The following is a 25,906-nucleotide window of genomic DNA, read 5'->3' on the forward strand; positions in this document are numbered from 1 at the left end:
CACGTCCCCTCCACTCCATCCTTGCTCACAGCCTGCCTATATACTCCAAGGCTTTGCACCCCCCCCCCCCCAATACTCCGGCCCACTACCACACTTATGTAGTTTTTCCTTCTCCCTCTCCCCGGTCTCTCCATTTCTTGTTTAGAAGTTGAAATACTGAGTCCCAAAACAACGATTTTCTTTTAATGTAATATTTGCACTGCAGCCCCTCCCTCATTCCCTCACTTTAATTTATACCCTAACCCCACCCACTCTATTATTCCCCACCATTCAACGAAAATTCGGTTTAGAAGAAATCATTGTTTTGTGACTTGTTTTGTCACTCGTTATTTTGTACTGATACCCTATTTCTTTACATGCCTCTCCCTACCTTAATGACCGACGCGCACTGGTCCTCATCGCACCAAAAACCTGCCCGCACCTTTTCTCAACCCCACCAATCTGATTTCTCCCACTCCCCTACTTTCTGCTCCTCCCATCTCTATTGGACTTCTTAACACCCACTCCATTTGTAATCATTGTGAGCTAATGCTACACACTTTCTTCTGACTCCCATCTAATTCCTTAATCCAGGCTTACATTTTCTCTCAAATTGTCCCACTCCCCCGCCTTGCAGGCGGAGGCAGTGGAACTAGTATCCCTCCATCACTCTGCTCATCTTCCTTTTTCTCTCCTGGCCTTTTCATTCGAGTTCCACTACGCTCATTTCTCTAAACCTCATCCCTTATCCTTCCTAATTATCTATCGTCCTCCTGGGCCACTCTTCCTTTCTCGATGATCGCGATTCACCTCTAACTTACTTAGCCTCTCTCCTTCCCCATTCTTTCTCCCTGGTGACTTCAACCTTCACCTCAACGCCACACATGCCTCCTTGATCGTTCCACTTTACTCGTCACTATTGCCATCTCATCCAATCCCTCCTCCCCTTTCCCAGCAGTCTGGTTCTTTCCTTGATCTTATTTTCTCAATTTCTCCATCAGTCACTGTCACATCTCCAATTACCTCTTCGGAAGCCCTCCTCCTGTCCTTTCTCCCATCTTTCCTCCACATAGCCCTTCATCGCAATCTCAGATCCTTAAACCGTTCCCTTTTCCTCCATGCCTTATGTACTGCCCTTACGATCTCTGATTTCTCACTTCTTCCTATTGACTCTAAAATTGCTCTCAATTCTGGAATCACAATTACACTCAATGCTCTTCTTCCTTCCCGTCCTTATCACTCTTCTCGCAAACCTCCTCAACCATGGCTTCCCCCAGATCTACTACCCTGCTGCGTGCTACGACTGCGCGCTGAGCAGCAGTGGAAAGAATCTCATTCCTCTGCCGACCTTCTCTCATCTGATCTTTGCTCTGCCGAGGACATTACTTTTCTGATTTCATCCCCTCTCACTCCCTTCATCCTCGTTAGGGAGAATTTATTTTAGTGCTTAATTCCTCCCACCTTTATGACCACCAGCTCTTTTGCTGGACTTTTTAATTTTAACCCTGGAGTGAGATAGACCTTTTTCTCACTCATGTGTTTTGACCTGCTTTTGATTATGTGTTTCCACTATTTTTGGAGTCCGACAAACTCCATAGGCATCTACTTTTTGTATGGTGACACACAGCACCATCAGTGCAATGTCACTGAGAAATCCTTTAGATTTCTCATAATGTTTAAATACCTTTTCTTGTGTGAACTACCGGTCCGAAGAACAATGAAGTGAAATTCACTTTACTTACGTATTCTTTGTAGGTCCAGCACACACCATCTTATGTGGAGTGCTGGGGTGTTACCTAGTAGCCCCATACCTTACATTCTCTTGTAAAAATGTTTATGTTACCCTCACTATTTTAAATTGCTGGTGACAGTGGTTTAGCTTTCCCATTGTGCTTTCCTACCGCAGGCTGAATCCTCAGCTGCAGTATATCAACCATGGCTGACCATTTTTGTCAAAATGGCACAGTCTTTTTTCACCATTTTCTGTTTGTGAGGTCTTTCTTGGGTTTTACTCAGTGCATCGAGGCCAAGTTAAGCCCTTTGTTTTGCCTTTGGCAGGTTTCAGCCCTGAAGCTGCCTCTGGCTCCAGTGTGTCTGGAAAGGCAGGATGTGAGGGAGGTTCCCGAAACTCCCCTATCCTTGGTCTCTAGGAATGCCTGAATGCAACCAGTCCCGATTGGCTGCAAAGCCTAGGCTGTGCATGAATGGGAGAAACTTGCTTAAAAGGTGAGGGTTTTGGGACTAGAGGAGAGTTGACCACTGGGTGAAAGGCCCAACGAAGAAACCGTGAACTAAGCTTGCGACAGCCCCCTGGACCTTCCAATTGCCCCGTGAAGCACTGCTGCTGTGCTGAAATTCTGCTCGACAAGAGAAGCTCTGCAAGGGACGACTTCTTCGCTTGGGTTAGTGGGACCAACTAACCCCGAGACGAACTCCACTGGACCATTTTCCCAGACTGGCTGTACTTAATCGCTGCTGCAAGAACGGAGTGCCAGGGGTCGAGAAATCCATAGTAGAGTGCAATGTCTGAAAGCCAGCCAGAAGCTCCAGGAGTCTACCAAGGACCCTCCAGAAGCAGGACGACCAGAGCTTGAGAACCCTCACCAGAGTGCAGGACCCAGGGAGTGAAGGAAGCCCAACCGGTATTCGAGATCCGTGGTGGTGCCGTTTACCGAGTGATGAAGCTGCTATCTGCCTACGACCTCCAAATTACCGCTCTACGAGCCCTCCAGACATCCTCCCTCTTGTCCCCACGACTGAGGCTCAGGAACACAGGGTCTGCACCGCTGCAACAGGACAGAATCCACCTGGACCACTCCTCTTCAAACCAGAGGTACTATTTAGACTTGGGGGTACTTACCTCTGTCTGGAGCTGTGCTCTTCTCAGTTGAGACTTGCAGTGGCTCATCTTTAGAGTTGATTCCAACTTTAGTTCTCACAGGCTTAACAGCTTGTGACCCTACAAGTGATTTCTACAGAACTCTCTTTGTGCAAGACTTATTATCCACAAAGTGCCTCAGACCGTGCTCCAATTGACTTTGGCTGTCCTGGCTCCCTGCAGACTCTTCTAGTCCAACTGACTTTGATATTTCTGTCCCTCATAGGTGGTAACTTGTTTTAGACTTCTTGCTGGGAAAGGCTTGTCTAGACTTCATTGGAAGATTAAAGTGTACTCACATGCCCTGCAAAACTGTTTAACCTTTTGTTTCCTTACTTTAAACTTTTCTTTCTGCAATCTCCGAATCTGCAAAGTATAACTAGTGTTATATAAATGCCATTACTGTCCTTGTGAATGAAGTCACCTCCGGGTGTAGGAATTGTGTAAGAAGCATATCCAAAGAATATCCACTAACGTGTGCTGATTCTGGAAAAGCATTTTAAAGTATATTTGATAGTTACATATCTTGCCCTTTTTAAAAAATGCTTATTTCAACATTGATGTTAAATAAATAACTATTTAGAACTGAAACCTTGAGTGCAAGTGTTACTTGGATAGTTGTACCTGCGAATTTCATTACTACAGCTCACATTTACCCTTCTTGAGATAGGCCTGGCTGCTCAGTCATACTACCAACTTGTGTAGTACAGACCTATACCAAAGGGTGGGTTACCTAATACCAAGAAGATAAGCGTTGTGTAGTCTAACAGTGTTACTACATCAACTCTTACCCCAACACTCATCTTTTCCAAATCCTGAACCAAATTCTTCCGCCTCCCTGAACCTGCCTTATCCTCTTCACTCTCTCCCTCCAATATTGCAAACTGTTTCACTAACAAAACAAATCAACTTGGGTCCTCCATCTTCTGCTTCTCTGCTGTCTCCCTCTGGTTACATTCTCCATCGACTGCTTCACCCCTCCTTTCAGACTGCTGCTGCCCATTCTCGCTTACGCCCACACTACTGCTTCACCACTTGATCCTCTTCCATACCTTTTCCACCACAACGTATTTCCCCCATATCCTTCCCTGTCATCACATATTAACCTCTCTCTTTCCTCAGCTATCCATCCACCTAGCTTCAAGCAGGTTGGCATCCTTTGTGGCGGGTCAAAAGGATGCAGATATGAAGTTTCACTGCTTTCTTCATTACAACGAGGGTGGCCGCGATATGAATGGTGTCGGTAAGGGACCTGCACCGTTCAAACCGGCCGCCCCATTACGCGTTCTGCAGCGGGTCCCACTCTGGATGCCTGGCCAGACCAGATGTGCAGAGCGGGAACCGCTAGCAGTCGAAGATGCTAACAACGGGCCCGTTGTTAGCATCCTCCCCATTCCCATTTGAGCCCTATGGGGGCTCAAATGAGAATGGGGATGTACCGGGTCCGTGTCCCGAGAATGGGAATTGCCCATTTTTGGGACCCGGAACCCAGTTTGAGGGTAGCCATGCCGCTAAAAACAGCATGTCTACCTCCAAACTCCTAATGAGGCCCAATGCCCATCTTTCTCTACGCTATAAGGCGTCCCTAACCAACTGTTTGGGAGATTTATCATTTTCATGCTTAATCCCCTCTCCTAGTGAGACCCACAGCACTTTCTGCTGAAATTCTGCACCTTTTTCTTATCCTGAATGAGGAGCCTTTTTCTTCTGCGTTTTACCTTTTATATGGAGTCTGCTCTCCTCCATATCTCTATAAAGGCACCTTATGTTCAGTGTTGCTGGGAACCCTCTGGGTTCTCCTATGAGACTGTTGGACTATCCTTAAAAACTACTGTTCTTAGGGATAGAGGGATACTTTGTATCCTTCCTAAAACCTTCACTCAGGAGAGATTTGCACACACCGCCCTATGGGGAGTGCTAATGGGATGCCCAGTATCCCCCTTCTCTCTGCTCCTGTGATTTTGTAGTCACAGTGACATCCCTAAAGTTATGGCTGGTGGCAGTGTTCTACCAACTATTGTGCCATTTCTTTTACTGCAGACTGAATTCCCAGTCCCGGTTATGCACAACATGGTGGCTCCTTTCTTTTTTCGCCATTTCTCATGTGGTTGTCCTTTTTTAGCCCTTCTTCTCCCATTCTGGCAGGGGTGAGTTCTCGTGTTTGAGTTTTGCATTTGGCAGGAACCCTTGTGTGTCCCCCGCCTAGGCTCCCGTGTGTCTGCGAGGACAGGAAGCAGGGGAGGATTTTAACACTCCCCTGCCCTTTGTCTGCTAGAGTGCTTGAACGGAACCAGTTCCCACTGGGGGGCTGGCTGACCTGATTGTACAGCCACCCGCCCATTTCTGTAAACTTCAGTGAGAGTTTGCGAAGTAGTGAGTGGGAAAGGTGAGGTTCCCGAGGCAGAAGGCAAGTTGACCACTGGAACAGAATATCCAAAGCTGAAGATGATCCGAGACGACTGCAGATCCTTCCAGTAACTGAAGCGACCACTGCTCTCCTGACCCCTTCTTCCCTTTGGCTAGTGGGACCAACCAGCCCCAAGACGAACTACAAATCGAGCCATCTCCCGAGGTGCTGTGACCTTCCAGGGCTGCAAACTGTGAATGCCAGGAGACCTCAGACCCATTTGCAGTGCAAGGTCTTTGCGTGGACAAAGTTGCCCAGAAATTTGGTGAGCTCCAGTTGGACCTCCAGAAGCATAGTTCCACCCATTCAAGTACCCTGACCTGAGTGCAGGACTGAAGAACTGAGGAAGAATGACCAGGCAATAACAGTCCTTTGTTGAAGTTGATAAAAAGGCACCAAAACCACGGACAGATGTGGGACACCGGAGGAATCCTTGCAGAGGGTCCTCCCTCAAGACTGCTGCCGTGACATCCCATTCGGAGTCCTTTTCGTCACCAGACCGAGGAACCAGGAGACCGGGTCCGTCACTGCTGCACAGGAGAGAATCCAGCTGCGTTTTCATCTTCGACCCTAAAGTACTGTGGGGCTCAATGTAAAACTGACCTTAAGTTAAGTCGCTCCACTGTGACTGAAGTGCGTAAAAAGGTGTTTGGGTGTCCACCCATACCTCGAGCCCAGGCTTTAACAGCTTGCGTCCGATTAGGGAGTCCTTTGCAGGGACACGATAAACGGTATTATGTTGCTGGACATTTTTATTAGAGTGACTAAGGAACTTTGCCTTTTCTGCTGCTGCCCAAGACTTTTGTTCCACTCCTACAAGGACTTTGAATAACCCTCCTTTTCCTTCCTACAGACTTTGTCTGATGTGACTTTTTACTAAATGAATGAAACTGTTTCTCTGTAACAAATGTGAGTGCGCGTCACTAATAGTAATACGGTAGAATTGCCACTAGGGTAATTCTCTAATAATTGTAACCGCGAGCAATTACTATTGAAGCAGTCACCTATGAAAAGTATGGTTAATAATTACGGTGCGTGTTGGTTATTTTAAAGCAACATTTACCTACCTTGCCTTGTGTATATAAGAATACATGTATATTTTAATGTAACTTTCAGTGTGTAAGAGTTTCTTTGGACTATTGTATTGACTGGGTTCAGTGTACAAACCTACAGCTCACATCCTCCTCATAAGATAAGCCTGTCCGCTCTGCCAGTCTACAAATCCTTTGTAGTACAGACTTATACTAAGAGTTGGGGACCTGTATATCAAGGAATTGTTTTATAGAGTCTTACCTTCAAGTGGACTTTAGGAAAACTCCCCTAACACTAACAAAACTAGCTACGTGCTCGTCAGTTGTCAGCGAGTGTCTTAACAGAATCTGTCCACTGCCCAAACTAACTCTAGATGACCCTATCGGTAAGATAACTTAAGACAGGGGAATGACTCTCTTCCCCTGAGTATTCGTTTCTTTACAACTTCTTTTCAATAGCTGATTTTCAGATAGTGTCTGGTGACTAGCAATCAGTTCATACAGTTTGTTCAGTACTTTATTGGGCTTTTGTTTCTTTTCTCTTGGGTTGATTTTCCCTGTTGGTTTATCCTCTTGGTTTTCTCTACAGAAGGTTGTTCTTCACTCATTCCAGGGTAAAGTCATCCAATATTTAAAACTCTATCCTTAAGTATTCTTTTCTCTTTTAAACTGTTCACAATTTTGATCCCGTTCTGATATAGGTCTATAGCCATATATTCTGATTCAGCTTTCTCCTCAAGCTTTTCTCTTATTACTTCATACTCTTCTTGATTTATACTGTCTTTGCCTTGACTATTACGAGTATGAACTCTCCAATAATGATTCTCATTTACTCCCCTAGGTTTCAATGTTCGAATATGTTTATCTTGACGGGGACGAGTAGGATTGGTCCCATAACGATTCTCTCCCCCCCACCCCGCCCCTCTCGGGTCTCCTCTTTACCAAGTTACTCCCAGGGATAACGGGATTACTCCCAAGGGGCATTTACTCGCTCAGTCAGTTTTCTCTTCCGCCAGCCTGACACCTCTCATTCCTTCAATGCTTCTTCCTTCGTGCTGTCATCCAAGATGGATGGATGGTATTTCTCATACGTTCAGTTCTGCGCAGTTGTTTCAGTGTGGTCTCTGGGACCATCCCCACCCTGGTTCATCACAAGCTTGTCGTCATGCCACCACTTTCAGTCCTTCTCTTTCTCTGTTCCGACTTTGCTTCTTTCTCTCAATTACATGACGCAGCGTGTCCAATTCTGCTGCTCGTTCCTCCTCTGTTACAGGACACTGCACGCCCAGCTTTGCCTCTGCATCAGCCTGCAAACTGTTTTGTAACTCACAGGTTTTCTTTTTCCCCCAATCGCCTCACCTCTCATATGATGTAGTCTTGGGACTTCCTGAGCGTACGTCTGAGTCTCTCTCGCTTAGTCCCCAGTGGCCTCTCCTCCTTTGCATCTCCTCCCCCTCGTCCCAGTAAAATGGGATTTTTCATTTAAAGAAACATTTACAGTTTTCTGTTCACAATAACATACTTGTTGCCTCATACAGGTTTTCACAGGGTCTGATCAAAGAGGTACTGGTGGGATGTTTTCTAGGGAGTTCCTCACAGAAACGGGAGTCCTTGTCCCCAGAGGGGGAGTCCCTCCCGGTGAGGTCCCACTTGCCTCGATTCCTGGTGGGGGAGGGTCTTGCGTAGCGGGCTTACCTACCTAGCCTCACGGTGGGTACTTACCCTTTGAGAAGGGGCAAATTCCTGTGATTCGTCACACCTCCCTATTCTCAAAAACCCTTCTCTAGATCCCTGCTTTTCATACCAATTGTCATCCCATCTCTCTACTTGCCTTTCTCTCCAAAATCCTCAAGCGTGTTGCCTACTCCCTGATCACCAATCTGGCTTTCATCACCTCCACTTTAGTGAAACTGCCTTTCTCTGTCTCAAACTCGCTTTTTTCTGCACACCATTTAACATTTTCGTCTATTCTGGTCCTATTATTTCTCTCTGCTGCCTTGGACACGGGTGACCACTCTACCCTCATTCATACCCGCCACTCTCTTGGCACTTCTTGAACTTCATAATATAGTTTGAATCCCATTTGACAAACAGCATCTTCTCGATCACCTGGGCTGGAATCTACCTTCACACGTTGTCATGGTGACTCCCCACCCATGGGGTCTGTTCTCATCCCCCTCCTCTTCGCTCCCTACACATTTCCTTTATCCTCTATGGTCTCTTCCTTTGGCCTTTTATCATATGTGTATGCTGATGACGCACACCTTTGTATCCATCTCCTCTTTCTCTGACTATTAATTCTACAATTTCTTCCTGCTTCTGGCAATTCAGTCCTGGAGGCACACAAACTTCCCTTCTCCAGTTCACCAATGTAGCATCAAATCGGATTCACTATCCTGCCAGACCTGAACTGTAAATCCTCTCTACACAAGATACAGTTCCCAAATATAAGGAGGGATGTGGGCAGTCTTTTAGCCTGTTCTTTCTTCAGCTCACAAATGTAGCGTCAAGTCTTTTTCACTATCCTGCCAGATTTGACTATAGATCTTAGAATTCCAGAAAATGTATTTTGGTAATGCATCCTCGACCCATTATTTTGGCTTCTTACGCCTCTTTCTCTCTTACATGGGTTCCAGACCCCTCTGGGATGTCTCAGGATCATCCAGACTTGTTCCGTAGGTTGTTTCTCTTTTGAGTGGGTCCCCAACCCCCTTTATATTATCTCAGGGTCTGCCAGACTTCCTCTGGGCCACAACCCCTTGATGGTGCGCCTTTGACTTTGTATGGGTCCCAGACACTGGTGTGCTGTTTTCTGAGGGTCCTCTGCCCCCCGCTTCACTCAATGTCCAATTGAACAGACCTGGTGCCCTCTCATGCCAGGTACTGTTCCAAATACAATATTTCGTAAAGTAACTCCAGTTTTTATAGTTCTTTCGCTATCCCTTTCGGTTTCTCAGGAGAGTGTCTCTAATGTATTTGGCTTCTCCTTGGCCCAAACGCTGGCCAGACCCTCTCCCTACCTTTGGGAAATGCTGTTACAATCTCTGGTCTGTCCTGGGAGTAGAGCAGGGCTTCTTGTTTGCTTCCGCGTTCGGCATCCTGCCCACGTATGTTATGCAATGGTAGGATCTCACGCGTCCTCGGCTGCGCGCCTTCTCCTGGCTTTGGCTGTCAGGTTTCCTCTTTCCCAGTCACCGGACAGGTCCCTGCTCGATGCAGCTACTGGAGCTACTAGTCCCTTCTCAACGGCGTCTTGTTTCTTTAGGTCTCTCACCATAGAACTTGCGTGTGGTTCCACGTTCCTCCAGGGCTGGCTTGACAACGTACAAAGTCCTTCCGTGGTTTTTTTTAATCGCCAGGGCTACCTGCAGTAGACTACCGCATATGTTGGTTCTGCGGTGGGCTTTTACCTCCTTGCTTGATCTTCGGCTCAGTGATTGCATCCATTCCACCTGGGTAAGCCTCACTTGTCCTCATCCCAGTAAGATCTGTATGAATGAAGCGCTCTACTCTGTAAAATGGGCAGAATCCCCAGGCACATTGATTGGTAACAAACTGTGCTAGTGCAGCAGGGGTCAGAAACTAGCCAGCGATAAGTATTTCCATGTGTGGTTATTGTTTTGTAGTGGTAGGGATAGGATCAGACTAGTTGGGGTTTCCAGGTGGAGGACAGTTTTACTTTTGTACGACATGACATGCACCCTTTTCTTGCTTTTAGTATATGGATTATATTGGTAGGATTAGATCAGCGTTTTTCAGCCAAAATAAAGCTTTTAGTACAAAACACAATGAGTTGTCTACAGCTGCTACCAAAGTACAATTAGCCCCATCCACATGCACTATAAAATAAATCGCACCTAATATATGTGAAATATATTCAATTATTTACTATAGCATTATGGTTAAAAACACTGTTGAATAAGTACTTTGGTGTGCACCAACAAAACAAATTTAGTAAAGGGAAAAGACATTGATAGCCCTTTACCCAAAGACAAGCAGCATAAGGGTCTTACTGAACAGGTAAGTACTATGCGAATTAAAGAACTAAAATGGAGGAACATCATTTACAAAAATATAGGCATCCGGCCTAAGCAGTACATAAAATTATAATTACAATACTGGGCGTGAATGGGCCTCAGTTCACCGTTAGAAACCAATAGATACAATGTAAACACTAGTGGTTACTCAAACTACATTTCTACAAGGTTTAAGTTACTTACCTGTAACTCTTGTTCTCCAGCATGAGTCTGGCATGGATTCACATGCTCGTAAATATTCCCAGTCAGGCTGGGAATCCTTGGTAAAAGAAAATTTTGTTTTTTTACTTTAGCTTTAAAGCATTTTCTCCTCTAAACAAATCACTGTCCTCTGGGTCATACTGCCCCATCCAATGACAGTCTTCTCCCTTAGCTCCACTCCTGGTGGCCATCTTTAGATTGGATAAGCATGTATAGTGGCAGTATGAACCAAGAAGAGCCACAGGGGAAGGAGGGCGATTTTGCTTGTGGATCCATGCCACACCCATGCAGGAAAACAAAAGTTCCAAGTAAGTAACTTAAACCTCCCCAGCATGGGGTCTGGCATTGATTCATATGCTCATGAATAACGATTACACAGCAGTATATATACACAACCATGGGAGGTGGCAAGGCTCAACAGAAGTAACACTCACCCCCTGGAACAGACTCACCTCAAGTGAACAGGTTGCGCAGCACTGCTTGCCCAACCGGGGACTCCTTCATGGAATCCCTGTCAACGCAGTAGAACCTTGTGAAGGTGTGCGTGGACCTCCACGTAGCAGCCCTGCAGATGTCGAGCAGGGGCACACCAGAGAAATGCTGTTGTTTCTGTGATGGCTATGGTGGAGTGGGCTCTCAGCCGGCCCGGAAGAGGTCTGTTAGCAAGCCGATGACTGCACAATGCAGACAGAGCCCCCTGGAGATGGAAGCCTTCGACAAGGTCTTTCTGTGATTCACTTGTCCAAAATGGACAAACAATCTTAAAAAAACTGTTTGTGCGTGCCACTTAAAACTTCAAGGCACAAGCAACGTCCAGCGAATGTAGCTCCCCCACCACAAGCGACTGATTCAGGAAGACTAGCACCACCAAAGGCTTGTTGGGGTGGAACTCCGTCGGCACTTTCGGCATAAAAGTGGGGTGTGTACGCAGTACCACCCTCGTAGCTTGGAAGGGTAAGTACGGCTGTTTGCAGGACAGGGCCTGGATCTCCCTGACCCGCCTAACCAAGGTGATCACCACAAGCAAAGCTGTCTTCAGGGGAACCTGATGAACTGGTTCAAAGGGAGCCCCCATGAGCTTAGTCACTACTGCATTGAGTTCCTAAGCTCGAGCCAGAGCCTTCACCAGCAGAAAAGTCCCGAAGAGACCCCTGATTAACTCCTTGATGAGTCTGTCAGACCACAGGGAAGGCCCACCCGGTGACTTGGTGTAACAGGATATGGCAGTCAAGTGCACCTTGATAAGAGGTGTGAGCCAGACCAGCCTTGACCAAGGAGAGCAGGTAAGGCAGGAGCTGTAGGGCCTTAACATGCAGGGGAGTGACCTTCTGTGCCCGTCACCATACGGAGAAACGCTTCCATTTATGGCTGTAGCACTTCAACGTGAAAGAAACTCTGGCCAGGATGTCCTTACATTCCATTGGCAAAGAATAAGATCGGAAGTAGCAGCAGCCTGATGGTGCTATCGACCGACGTAGCAGGTCTGGGTATCATATCTGCTGCGACCACGCTGGGGCGACTGGTATCATCGAGCAGTGACAAGGAGTGCGTTTATCACTCGTAGCAGGAGTGGGAACGGAGGAAAGGCATAAAGGAAGAGTCCCTCCCACGGGTGGATGAGAAAGCATCCACCATGCTTTTCAGCTGCGGGAACCTGCTGGCCAACCTCTGACACTGAGTACATCGCCGTCGCAAAGAGGTCGAGCTGGAGAGAACATTAGTGGAATATACGATTCAACTGTTTCTGGCGAAGCTCCCATTCATGGCAAGAACGTAGCTCCGGGCTGAGCAAGTTTGCAATGGTGCTCTTGGTGCCCACCAGGTGGAAAGGAACGATAAACATGTCCTGATGAAGGGCCCAGCGTCACAGTTCCTGGGCCTTCTTGGAGAGCAAGTCTCGCCCTGCTTCCGGATGCAGAACATGGTGATGGTGTTGTCTGTGAAGATTACCACCTTGCCGTTCAGCAAAGACAGGAAGGATTTGAGCACCCAGAAGACCGCTCGAAGCTCCAGGACCTTGATGTGAAGAGTCTTTTCTACCTGCAGTCTCCAGCGTGCAAATGTCAGTGTGGGCTTCTCAACCTTCCAGGGAAGCATCCGTGGTGAACGTCTCCTGGAACAGCGGGACTTGGAATGGAACCTCCTTCTGAGCAGTGAGGGCGCACCCCCGTCGGAATTCCTCTGAAGGTGATCTGGTCAGTCCATGATCCTGAGACATGCAGCCACCTCGCATCCAGAAACTCCTGGAGAGGTCTCATTTACAGTCTGCAAAAGATGACTAGGTTGATGCAGGAGGATATCATGTCCAGCAACGACTTGACGGCTCACACCTTAGCCGACCGCACAGACAGGCGCTATACCTTCCCTAGGACGGCTATCACCCTTTCTTCCGAGGGCAACACCAGACACGTTACTGTGTTGAGTCGGGCAACCAGAAACAGAGCTTCCTGCGACGATGGCTCCAAGCAGGACTGCTGATCATTTATGGAAAATCCCAGCTCCGCCAGCAGACAGACGGTCATCATGTATTCGATCACTAACGTGTGGGAGCGGGATCGGACAAGCCCATCGTCCAGATCCGGGTAGACGTGGATGCCCTAGAGACTAAGGTGCGCCGTCACCAGAGCCAAGCACTTTGTAAAGACTCTAGGGGTCGACTTTAGGCCGAAGGGGAGCGCACTGAACTGATGGCGTTATCCATGTACCATGAACTGCAGGAATTTGCGGTATTTCTGGTGGATGAGGAAATAGGCGTCCTCAAGATCCAGCAATGCCAGGAAGTCGCCTTGTTCCAGCTGGCCAAGCACATGCTGCAACATGACCATCCTGAATTTCTGGGACTTCAAGTACCCGTTGAGGCAACTCGGGTCAAGGATCGGCCTTCACCCGCCGGTCTTCGTTTGCACCAGAAAGTATATGGAGTACACTACAGAGCCCCGTAGACGCTGGGGGACGAGCTCCATCGCCCCTTTTTTTAACATGGCATGGACCTCCTGCAGCAGCTGCTCTATGTGCTGCACTTGTCGAGCCATAGGCGGAAAACGAGGACACGCATTGGAACTCCAAGAAGTGCTCCAGTCCAAGAGCATCCAGCACCCATCTGCCGGTGGTGATGTTCTTCCACGTGCTGACAAACCTCGCCAGCCGGCCCGAGTCCGTGGGCAGTTCAGGCCCGTTTTGGTGTGGGGGCCATGCAGGCAGCGCAGAAGCTGTTCTCCGCTACCATATGCCTGTTTGCGACCTATATACGCCTCTTGCATCATGGAGCGGGAAGCGTGACAATAAGGGGTGTTATATCCGTTGGAGGACCTGCCAGGCTTTCCTCTCGTGTCTGTTTTGATCACTTGCAGAGACTCGACGACGATCTTGCCAAACAGGTTCTCACCATCAAATGGCATATCCAACACTTTGGACTGAATGTCTGGTATGAAGTTGGAGCCATCCCTGCCGCAGAAGGGACACTATGTTGCCCATTTGCCAGAAACCAGTGTCTGCAAGGTCTACTGCCACTGTAATGGCATGGTCTTGGGTGACTTGCCCTTCCTGTGACAGTGCCAGAGCTTCCACTTGATCATCAGGCAAGAAGTCCAGAATAGGGCCCAGTTTACACCATAGCTACCGGTCATAGCGGGACAAAATGGCCAGAGCGATAGCAGCTTTAATGGTGCTGCCAGCAGTGTAGATAATCCTTTGCCCCCATCGTGTCCAGCTTCTTCCCCTCCTGATCAAGGGGCACCATGGAAGAGGACTGATTCGCAGATAGCTTTCTGGCAGCGGTTAAAACCACTGAGACCTCAGGCAATTGGGCGCCGAGTCTGGGACCTTGTATTTCTTCGAGTTTATCCCGTTTGGGCGGCGCAGCACCCAGGGTCTTCATTAGGGCCAAGCTCTCCTCCCAGCCATTGGCCAGTAAGGGGACAGACAGGATAGTCTTCCACCTGAACTCAAGTCTTTGGTAAAGGAATCCTTCCTTTTTAGTCTCTTCGGGTACCAGATAAAACCGCTCCGAGGCTGTGGACATCATAGCCTCAAAAGAGCTGACCTCATCTGGTCTAGAGGCCCTGTGGGGTTCATCCGCACCCAGCGTCTCCACGTCTGCTAGTACAAAGCCATCTGCCTATTTGGTGTCCGTATCTGTGTCTGTGTCTGTTGCTGCATCCCCAGTCGCGGTCAAATCCCGAGGTGGAGGTGTCCGGTGACGCCGTGGGCCTGGAAGGTTGTTTGCCTTGCGCAGGGGTGGAATCCCGGGCTGCTGACTGTGTAGTGGGAGGCAGTCTTTGCTGGATTTCCGAGAACAATGTGTGCAGCGTTGTCAGTATGTCCAGTACAAGTGGTGGCGGTTCAGGACTGATGTGCCTTCTTTGGCGAGTCGGTGAACATAGACCCCCACCCCACTGAGACGGGTCCATGACCCCCTTCGTGGTCTGAGTAATCTAAGGGCAGATCATCCTCGCCCTTGTCCGAGCTGGTATAAATCTGCACTTGCTTCTACGGGACAGCCCGAAGGCTCGTACCCTTAGGATGGGCAGGAGCCTTACCTCTTCCCCTCTCCTGAGACTTCTGGGGCAGAGCTGCCAGGGGAGCGGTCCTCTTTCCAGGAGCCTTCGCAGGCGCTGCAACAGCTACCTCACGCCTTAGTGGCAGTGACACTCTAGGAGTAGCTGTCTTCGTGACTGGACACCACCTTCATGTCCAGTCCCCCCCTTCGATGAAGTAGTGATGGCCGTCGACTGGGTGGTTGCAGCCTTCAGTGACATGGTCGTGGGTGCCGATGATTAAGTCTTTCTGCCCAGCTGAACCGCTGATGATGGCATCGCTGATGGGTGCAGCGAAGGGCCACCTTTCGATGCCTTATCCAGCGATGGTAAACTGAGTTTCGACCAGGACTTTCTCTTCGAGGGAGCGCTCCCCACCAGTGGGCTTGCCGTAGAAGTAGTTGGTGACAACATCGTCCTTCCCGTGCAGGGACCCGCAGACGTGGTGAACCCAGCGGGATCAACATCATCATGCAGTTTGGCCTTCTTTTGGACCCCCGGAAGTGGGGCGTTCTCAAAGGACCTCGACCTCTTTTCTGAGGGAGTTTGTTCCTGGGACCGGTCGTTCCTGGGGGAAGCATGACAATGCCCTGGAACAGAGTCAGAGGGCTACCCGATTTCAACAAGGCCACCAGCCTGCTGTAGCGATTTGTAATTTTGAAAATCAATGTCAAACCTTGCATCCCTCATCATAGTCGGGATGCAGGCAATACATACATTTGTGGTGTCCATCTTCGACATACACATTCCTCAATCCACACTTCACGCAGCGTTTGACGAGACATCTCTTTTCTTCGGTCATGGTGAAAAGGTTCGAAGTAGGCCCCAAGCCCTGGCCTTCTGAAAACTCGCTGAGGATCCGCAATGTAATATGATCTTCGGCGACAGCGCATCCCCGCTCCCGGATCGATCTCCAGTCGACCAATGACACAAAAATCTGTCAAAATGTTTGAAAAGAAAAACACTCAAAATATGAAAGATAGCTCAGGGAGCAACAAGAGGACTCCCAACACTGAAGCGTGAAGTAAAAATCTGAAGATGGGCACCAGGAGTGGCGCTCAGGGAGAGGACTGTCATTAGATGGGGGCAGTACGACCCAGAGGACAGTGATTGGTTTAGAGGAGAAATATAGTTTTAAAGCTAAAGTTACATTTTTTTCTTTTACTGAGGATTCCCAGCCTGACGGGGAATATTCATGAGCATGTGAATACATGCCAGACCACATGATGAAGAATAGGGTGAACCACAGTGATTTATTATAGTACAAATTGCAATAAATTAATGATACATTGGAAAAATTATAATCTGTGTTCCAACAACTCCATGGCATATGGGGGACTGACAAGGAATGCAGATGACACAGGATGTGCCCCCTGCCACTGGTCCCAATTTATAATTGTTTTCCAAACATTGGAGTCTATGTGTGTATCAAAGAAGTTGTCAGGCACCTATTGGCACTGCCCTGTTGGTGGATTAAGCACAAAGACTGGATTGCCAATCTCTCTGAGCGTATGAGGTTATCTCTGCATGGTTGTTACAAGATGCAGAAGCCACATACCACGCCTATAACACAAATAAATAGGCAAACAAATAAGACAATGGCACTTCTCGACTGTGCATCGCAAGTGGTAGCAACAACCTTGTTCTTCATCCTCGCTGTGCTGAGGGATTTCAGACTCCTTTTTGGATTACATTTTGGCTTTAGGGAGATATATTTGGAAGGAGTTTTGCACTTTGTACTGCTGCAAAGGATCGAGGTAGATTACCCTTTTGGTTTAGTCTATTTTGGAACGGTATCTTAGTGGCTCGGATCTGTGGTGATTGATCCCATGAACCGGTATCTGAACCGCAAATCCCTTGTTTGTAAACCTGTGACTGTATTGGGGAAGCCGCTTACAGAAAGTGTCTTCGTCCCGGGTTTGGGTCCTTGCGCTTTCTCCATTTTGCTTTAGGAGTCCCAGTTTTTGGATTACCTTTTGTGGTTCCCTCAGTGTTGTGGTGGGCCTCCTGCTCCCTTCCTGGCAGCTTTCTTCACATTCTGTACTAGAAGACCTCAGGTAGTGGGGACAGTTTGTGGGAGAGGCATAAAGCAGAACAGGAGTTATTTCTTGGTTATTATAATCAACTATTGTATTTTTGTTGCTGCCTTCAGAGAGAGCTAGGCGGCATTCCAAAAAAGCCTTTCCCTCCATTGGCAGTCAAAGGATGTAATATTTACAAACCTCCCTGGCTGGTCTATTAAGACTAAGCCAGTTTACTAAAATGAATAAAGACATCGGTTCATCTGGGACTTCTGTCATCAGGTCTTCACAGAAATTGAGAACGTGAGACCTAATTTAAGAGGTTCCTTCTGCTTCCCCAATTATCTTCATGTTGTCTCCATGTCGAGATGGATTTATAGAACAGGGAACTCAGGTTTTCCAAATCCCAGTCAAGGGTCATGGATGAGCAGTCAAGGTTTATTTTCAGAATAGTGTAAGTGAGGCAGTGGCCCTCAATGAGTCTACACAGTATGGCACACAATTAAATTTAGACAGCAAGTATAAAGCATAGTTATTTATTATAGGCTTTCTGAGCAACTGGAAAATGAACCCAAAAAGTGATATTAATGTACAACACTCTATGATACAAATATATACATTCACAATAGGTTCAAACATACAACTGCAAAGCAGATAAGTAGATTAGATTCAATTGATAAATGATGGAACTACGCCACAAGTCAGTAACCTAACTTAAGCAGTCTAAACACTGAGGCATGGGGCCTTGTGTGCCACAGGAACCACAATGTTTCCCCCCAGAATGGAGTCTCTGCAGGTAAGTTGTAATTTGCTTGTGTTGGTGATAGTTAAAAAATGTTCAACAATTTCACTAAAGCCAAGTTAATGTTTTTTTATATTTCAAGTTATTCGACCCAGGTTAGAGAACCAGAAGTTGAGTGGAATGGCACAGGAGACAAAGGGACTTATTCTAAATGTTATCCTATGGAGGACATGGGATGGTGGGGGGTGTGGGGGAGGGGGAACGGGAGATCCACAGAGTTCACTAACCCCTCTCTTACTCTGATTTTCCAAGATGTCATTAGGGATTGTCTGGGGGTCACTGGAGGCTTGTTCAGGTGCTGGTTCCGGTGCCCAAGTTGGCAGATTCTTCCTGTTGGGTGCAGCTGCAACCTCAGCCGTGAAGAAATGCAAGAAACAACAAAGCAGGCCTTGTCAGGACACTTCACAGGTTGAATAAAGGCGGATTCCAGCTATTTCTGCACATAGTCAACGACATGTCTCCTTCCAGTCGCGCTCACAGAAGCTGCTCCAGGACAGGATCCCTTGTTGCTGGGATGTTGGAATTCAGGGAGTTGCAGACTTCTGGCCCATGCTGACAATCACTGATGTTATGAGCTTGCACATCGAATGGCAACGCTTCTTCAAAGTAGCCTGTGAGAGATGTGGTCTGTCCAGCAAGCAGTTCAGGGACACTTCCGAAGGCTCAGAATAGCAGGATTCTCAAGAAGACTGAAAATAGCTAATCCCACTAGTCCAAGAGCTGAAGCATCGCTTAGGGTATTTGCCGATCAGGTAGTCAAACAGGGCTTCGCCGGCTTGGCCACTTCAAGAGTAATCTTTGGAAATTCAGCAGGCTGCTGTTTTTTGGAGGGATTTAGTAGCCATACATGGTAAACGGAAATGTGCACACCAAAAATAATGCAAAACCAGTAAGAATGTACCTGCTGCCACCAGCTTGTCATTAGGGCACATACACAAGTAACCAAAAGTCCCATGTGAAAAACGCTAGTGTCATACCGTAAGGTGATGTGTGCAATGTTAAACAGTACAAGAATCCAAAAGAGAAACAAAGTTTCCCAGTACTGATGACCCAAAGACTAATCAGTTCCCCATAACAATGAACAAAAGGCAAGGGAAGTGTGTCTGAAGGATTTACTTCCCTTCAAAAAGTTAGAACAGGAATAAACAGATAGAAAAGAATGAGGTTTGATAGGGAACTATAGAGGGAAAGTTAGAAAAAGGGAAATCTTTACTAACAAGGAGGATAATCTATATCCTTTTCTAGGGATTTCCTGTCCTATAATATGGGGTCACCCACGGTGAGATCCCGCTTGCTCTGCCTCCTATGGGGGTTAAGCTTAGCAGGTTCCCCTCCCTAGTTCCAAAGGAAGTGGCTCTCCTTGGGGAGAGGGGACAAATTCCCTGGATTCGTCACAGTCTATATAGGAGCCCTTTGGGTACCAATGCATTTTTGTGAGTCCTGCTCATGGCCATTTTGTTTTTTGGACTGTCTGTGGGGACCACAAGCTAGATCTAAAATGGCTGTTGTGGGGACATAGCCTTTTCCTGGGGGCAACCCTGCACCCTGTAGTGTGGTTTAAACTGTGTAAGCCTGCCTTTCTGTCTCAGGCATATTCAATATGCATCCTCTGCGGGTGGAACTGTTAGGGTTTTTTTAAAGCCAGCCTAATTGGCTGAACTCCAAATCCTGGGTGTTTGCCTGGGGTGTGAATGGAGTGCTGGCTTAGGCCCCCGAGGGAATGTTTTATCTATGGCAGACCTTGATGTAATATTCTGGGGTTGAAAAGCCAAAGGATGACAGAAGGCAGCTGTACAGAGATCAAATACTAGAGAGGAGGAGAGCTGGTGAGATGACCAGAGAGTGGAAGAGAGACGTTGGCAGAACGTCAGGAGGCAGCAGTATCAGAAGTCACTCTGAAGGGACAGAGCGAAGTGAGAAATGCAGATTTCAGCAATATTGAAATGAGTATTACTGCATGCTGGGAATTGACGTTCAGGTCCCCAAGCCCAGCAGATGGAGATTTAACCAAGAGCAGGGAAATTAAGTGTTCAGTTACAGATTTTCCTCTGTGAATAAACCTGAATGAAGTACCATTGCCAGCTGGGTACTAGAGTTCATGCCCCTAGATATAACTGATAAAGCGACTGACAGGAGTCACTGATTTCTGGGAACTGAAACCAAAGTTCCTGCTTGCGTTACTTGGAGGGAATGAGAGAACTGTGGACATTATGTTATGAACTGCCCGACGGCACCATTTTTAAGAAATTGCCACAGCTGATTTCTATAGGAATATCTATTGGGGCACAACATTCAGAGATCGCTTGTCCACAGAACTGGCAGTGCTGCTTTGAAAGGGGTGGTGCCTATTTAACAAGGTATAATGAATTCATGTTCATAGATGAAGATGATTTTAACTACATGGCTTTGAAAAGTTATTTTGGTTTAACAAAAGTGTTGAAAATCATGAAAAGATGCCTTGTATCTGATGAGGGTTTCTAAAGCAAAGGCATCATGGGTAGCTCCAAAGCTTCAGCAGTGATATTGCCATGTGCTTCTAACCTGTTGCAAATATTTAATAAAAACTGATCTGGGATGGTACTAAGATGTTAAACATTGCTACAAGAACAACTCGAGGCACCTATTGGGAGACCAGAGGCCAGCATCAAGACTATTGCTCAGAAGGGCAAACAAAGTTATACCTGAAAGACTTTGTTGCCAATTTGTATAGACCATTACATGTCTTCCTTTACATTTCCAAAAGCTACATGAGTTTTAAATGGTGCGGGGTCTGAGCTCTAACATCTTAAAGATTTAAAAGAATTGTAGGTGTAATCGTAAAAAAAAAATGATAGTAAAATACCTTGAGTAAATAAAAAGATTAAAAAAACTAGAAAAACATTTCTAAAACGTTCTTGCGTTTTAACAAAGGGGAAATTTAGCTGTAGCCTGCAATATTTCTTCAAGGAATGAGTGACAGCAGTTGGATGAGATTCAGTGCTAATGTGGTGAATGCAGGAAACAAACAGTCGAAGAGTGAATGTGTCTCATAATCAAGCAGTATAAAGACCATATGTGCCTCTGTTTCAATAGGCATGAGACAGACATGGGAGACACAGAATGAATGCTGGGGCAGGACGGCATATGTCCATATTTCTATGACCCCAGCTAAGTATTAATAGCAAAAGGAAGAATACAGATAAAATTGGTAGAGCATTAAACGAATTTAATTTTCTTGGAGACAAGTAGGTTATAATTATAATTGTTCTTTTATAATGCGCTTAATACCGGGGTTTCTAAGCGCGAGCTCGCGATTCGAACCTGTGTTGCTATGCGTTGTCTTACTTCCAAGACATAAGTGTTGCCTCTGAGCCATCCTCCCGGTAAACAAGAATTGCACTACCAAGAAAAACTTTGCATGATTACTTAAGAGCTCTCTGTCTAGTATTAAAAAGAATTTTACAACAAAAACTAAAACGGATATTTTCTTTAAATACCATGCTCACATTTCTGTTATTCCAGAAAGAAATACTTTAACCACCCAGAAAACAATTAAGAAGATATAAAATGTTGACAACTCTTCTGTTACAGGTTGAACCAAAGAGCACATACCAAGGCTGATATTGCCACCAAATAAATCCACTAAAGGTGCAACAGTGCTTTGTTCCTTCTCCGAAATTAGGGGGGACGTCAAGACATTGCTGTCCTGTTCTACAGAAACTGGACTTTTGCAAGGCAGGTTGCGTTTACTCTTTATGGATAACTCAGAACTCTAAAAGAAAAAATGAAGAGTTGAAAGTCAATAGAAGTTCAGTTGCGCTAAAAATAAAAGCATTTAATCCATATTTTCCAATAGCTTTACATCGCACAATACATATAAAAAACAATTCAAATAACATATCATGAACAGTTACATTGTCACAGCGTAAATATGGGAATGGAGGGAGTGGATCTAAATCGGTTCATTCTTTTCTTTCATATAGACATCCAGTAGTTTAAATTGGAGATGCAAATTCCTCCCCAGTTCCTGTAAGCCTGGCAGACTAAATGGAATTAGATCACCATTACTTTTCAAAGCTTAAATGCAACCGCAAGGAAATCTAGCTTCTGGTTATGTCGTCCTCGTCCATTAGTAAGCCAAAGAGACACAATTGTACCCATCTGTGTAGATGGAGGAAGGCATCCCCTTGCCTGTGCCTTTGCCACTTGGCTACTGAATAATGGATAGATGCAGCACATTTACAATTCAACAATTCTAAATCAAAATAATGTCAAATGTTGGTTGTTATTTACTGTTGGAAGTAGTTTATCAAACTTGCATCCCTCAGCAAATATGGAATGGAAAGTAGATGCTGTTAGGGGGCATTCTCATTTCTGTGCTAATTCCTCCCACCTTAGAGCTAGAGACCCCCAGCTCTTTTGCTTGACTTTAGGACTTTATTTTTAACCCTGGAGTGAGCCCTTTGTCTCACTCTCATGTGTTTTGAACTGATTTGGATTATGTGTTTCCGCTGTTTTTGGAGTCTGACAAACTCCATAGGCATCTACTTTTTGTAGGGTGACAGCACCTTCAGTGCAGTGTCACAGTGATATCCTTTAAATACCTTTCCGTGTGTGAACTAGTGTTCCCAAGAATAGTAAAGTGAAATTGACTTTACTTAGCTTTTTTCCCTTTGTATGTCCAGCACACCACATCTTATGTGTAGTGCTGGAGTGAGGGGGTTACCTAGTAGCCCCTTATCCTACATGTATTTTTTTTGTTACCCTCACTACTTTAAATGGCTGGTGGCAGTGGTTTAATTTTCCTACCATTGTGCTTTTCTACTGCAGGCTGAACCCTCGAATCCACAGGAGCCCCCTTTTTTTTTTCTTCTCGCCGGTGTGCTGCGGGGGTGTCCACACAGTATAGTGAGCGGGGTGTTGCGGGGGACACCCCCAGGTTTTATTTTGTAAACTTACCTGCAATGCTAGCACCAAAAGTTCGAACTTAAAACTTTTTGTACATGCGACCGTTTAGATAGTCTTTTTGTACAAAACCGAACCCTCAGCTGCAGTACAGCACCCATGGGTGGGCAAATCGTCAAAATGGCCCTGGTCGGCTTTTTTTGCCAATTTGTGTTTGGGAGGTCTTTCTTGGGTTTTATTCTGTGCGTTGAGCCAGGTTTCAGCACTTTGTCCGTTTTCCCTTTGGCGGGCTTCAGGCCTGAAGCCCGCCTCTGGCTCCAGTGTGTCTGGAAAGGCAGGATGTGAGGGAGGCTCCTGAAACTCCCCTGTCCTTTGTCTCTAGGAATGCCTGAATGCAACCGGATTGGCTGGCTGTCCTTTTAGGACAGCCACCCTGCTGTGTGATTGACAGCCTAGGCTGTGCATGAATGGGAGAAACCAAGGGTTTTGGGACTGGAGGCAGAGGCGACCATTGGGAGAAACACCCAGCGAAGAAACCGTGAACGAAGCTTAGTGCATCGTTCTGGACCTTTGAATTGCTGTGCTGAAACTCCTTTTTCAATTCGACAGAGAAGCTACGGAAGGGAAGACTTCTTCCCTTGGGTTAGTGGGACCAACTAACCCAGAGATGAACTCCACTGGACCATCTTGCCCTACTGGCTGTACTCCTTTGCTGCTGCAAGAACCGAGTGCCACGGTCAAGAAATCCGTAGTGGAGTGCAATGTCTGAAATCCAGCCAGAAGGCTCCAGGAGTCGCCCAAGGACCCTCCAGAAGCAGGACGACCAGAGCTTTAGTCCCTCACCAAAGCGCAGGACCCAAGGAGTGAAGGAAGCCCAACCGCTACCCGAGATCTGCGACGGTGCGGTTTACTAAGTGCTGAAACCGCAAAGTGTCGCTGAACCGAAAAGAGCCTGTAGCTACAGACGACCTCCAAAGTGCCGCTGCAGGAGATCTCCAGACGTCCTCACTCTTGTCCCCACAACTGAGGCTCAGGATCTGCATCACTTCAACCGGACAGAAACCAGTTGGACCACTTCTTCAAACCAGAGGTACTGTTTAGACTTGGGGTACTTACCCCAGTATCTTTGAACTGTGCTTTTCTCAGTTGAGACTTGCAGTGGCTTACCTTTAGAGTTGATTCCAACTCTGCTTTTCACAGGCTTAACAGCTTGTGACCCTACAAGTGATTTTTCTACAAACTCTCTAACTTTGTGCAAGACTTTTTATCCAAGAAGTGCCTCAGCTCCATAGACTGTGTTCCAATTGACTTTGGCTGTCCTGGCTCCTTGCAGAACCTTCTAGCCCATTGACGGATATTGTTTGTCCCTCATAGGTGGTTACTTTTATTTATTTTTTTAGACTGTTACTGCTGGGAAAGGCTTGTCTAGATTTCATTGGAAGATTTAGTTGTCCTCACATATACTGAGAACCTGTTTAACCTTTTCCTTCCTTAAACATTTCCTTTCTGCGACCTCAGAATCTAAAAAAGTATAACCAGTGTGATATGTAAATGCCATTACTGTTGTTGTAAATTAAGTCACCTCAGGGTGTAGGAATTGTGTAAGACGCATATCCAAAGAGTATCCACTAACTTGTTTGATTCTGAAAAGTATTTTAAAGTATATTTACAGTGTTCTATATCTATGCTTATTTAAAAATTGATGAATTGATGTTAAGTAAATAACTATTTATAACTGAAGCCTTGAGTGTGTTACTTGGTCACTTGTATTTACGAATTTCATTGCTACAGCTCTAATTTACCCCTCTTGATTTAAATACTGTAAATTACCGATGTTAAGGTGTAATAAGGTATTCAACATTTGGTTTGCATGTATTGAAGGCCACTACTTCAGTGGTAATTGCTTGCGGTACACTTGTTACAGAGTATGACACTGACAGTTCTACTGTATTATTGGTACGACCGTGCACTCGCGTTAAGACAAAGATATACACAGTAATTGTATTTAGTTAGCAAAACCACATTGTCTTTTAGGAAGGAAAAAGGTTGGTTAATCAAACGGCAACAGAGCTTAACGTTCTAGAGACACTTTTCAGGCAAACTAACTTTAAAAGTCCAATCCCTAACTATAAGAAAAAGTCAGCTCGGTTTGGATTCAAAGTCTTAAGAAGCAGCATATCAAAAGTTCCTAGGGATACTTTTAGTTTCTAGGAAAGGATACTTGGCAATTCAATACACCGATGGAGAACCTGCAAAAGGACTCACTTAGGTCAGAAGTAGAGTGGAGACTCTGGACACCTTCACACACTCCAGTCACTTCTTGGTTCAAGGTAAGGTATATACCTTTTCACCCCACAGTACCTTATGTTAGAAGAAGGGCTAACAAAGGACAACCGCACAAGAAATGGTGAAATAAGAAAGGAGTCACCTTTGCAAATGAATGACACTGCCATTTTACTGTGCTCATTACTGGTGCAAGTCACTACTATTGAAGCAGTCACCTGGAAAAGTGTTGCTAATGTTTTCTATTTGTGTTGGTTAGTCTAAAATCGTATTTACTTATCTTGCCGTGTGTATATAAAATAAATGTATATTTTATTATAACTTCCAGTGTGGGCTAATGTATTGACTGGGTTCATTGTACTTACCTACAGCTCACATCCTCCTCATAAGTTAAGCCTGGCTTGCCTGCCATTCTACCAAACCTGTGGGTAGTACAGACTTATACCAAGAGTTGGGGCCTGTATGGCAGGGATAATTTTATAGTGTCTCGGGTGCTGGTAGACTTTAGGAAAACTCGCCTAACATTGACCAATCAAATGATGCATAGTTTAGTGTTAAAATGGATTTCCAAAAACCGGGCCCTGGGGAAGGATCCAAGGAGGCCACCCTATGTATGGTTAATGGGGTGGACACAGCGGTTATTGAAAACCCAAATCAAGGTAGAGTGGAATAACAGTCACTGTGTAATCTCAGGAAAAGTGTGAGTGGTCTAGGGCTACAATGAGTCCACATAGAACACCACCAATAATTCAAGTTAGTGAGTATATGAAAATACTATTATTTATTAGGCCTTTCTAAACACCACGCATAAAAAAAAAAACAGGTTAAAGTAGTCTAGTTAAAAACCA

The 25,906-nt window shown here is 46.1% G+C and overlaps 1 protein-coding gene across 4 annotated transcripts in view; it reads right to left on the reverse strand.

The window, feature by feature from the left end:
- The window catches only part of CEP295 (centrosomal protein 295), a 721,329-nt gene that overhangs the window by 151,877 nt on the left and 543,546 nt on the right, over window positions 1–25,906 (reverse strand). For all 4 annotated transcript variants that reach the window (XM_069639287.1, XM_069639289.1, XM_069639288.1 and 1 more), the window contains one exon: window positions 21,483–21,642. In XM_069639287.1, the coding sequence (XP_069495388.1) occupies window positions 21,483–21,642 (160 nt within the window). The remainder of the gene's footprint in view (window positions 1–21,482; window positions 21,643–25,906) is intronic.

The sequence above is a fragment of the Ambystoma mexicanum genome, chromosome 7q (genome assembly GCF_040938575.1).
Source record: "Ambystoma mexicanum isolate Mex_15411 chromosome 7q, UKY_AmexF1_1, whole genome shotgun sequence".
Classification (NCBI taxonomy): Eukaryota; Metazoa; Chordata; class Amphibia; order Caudata; family Ambystomatidae; genus Ambystoma; species Ambystoma mexicanum.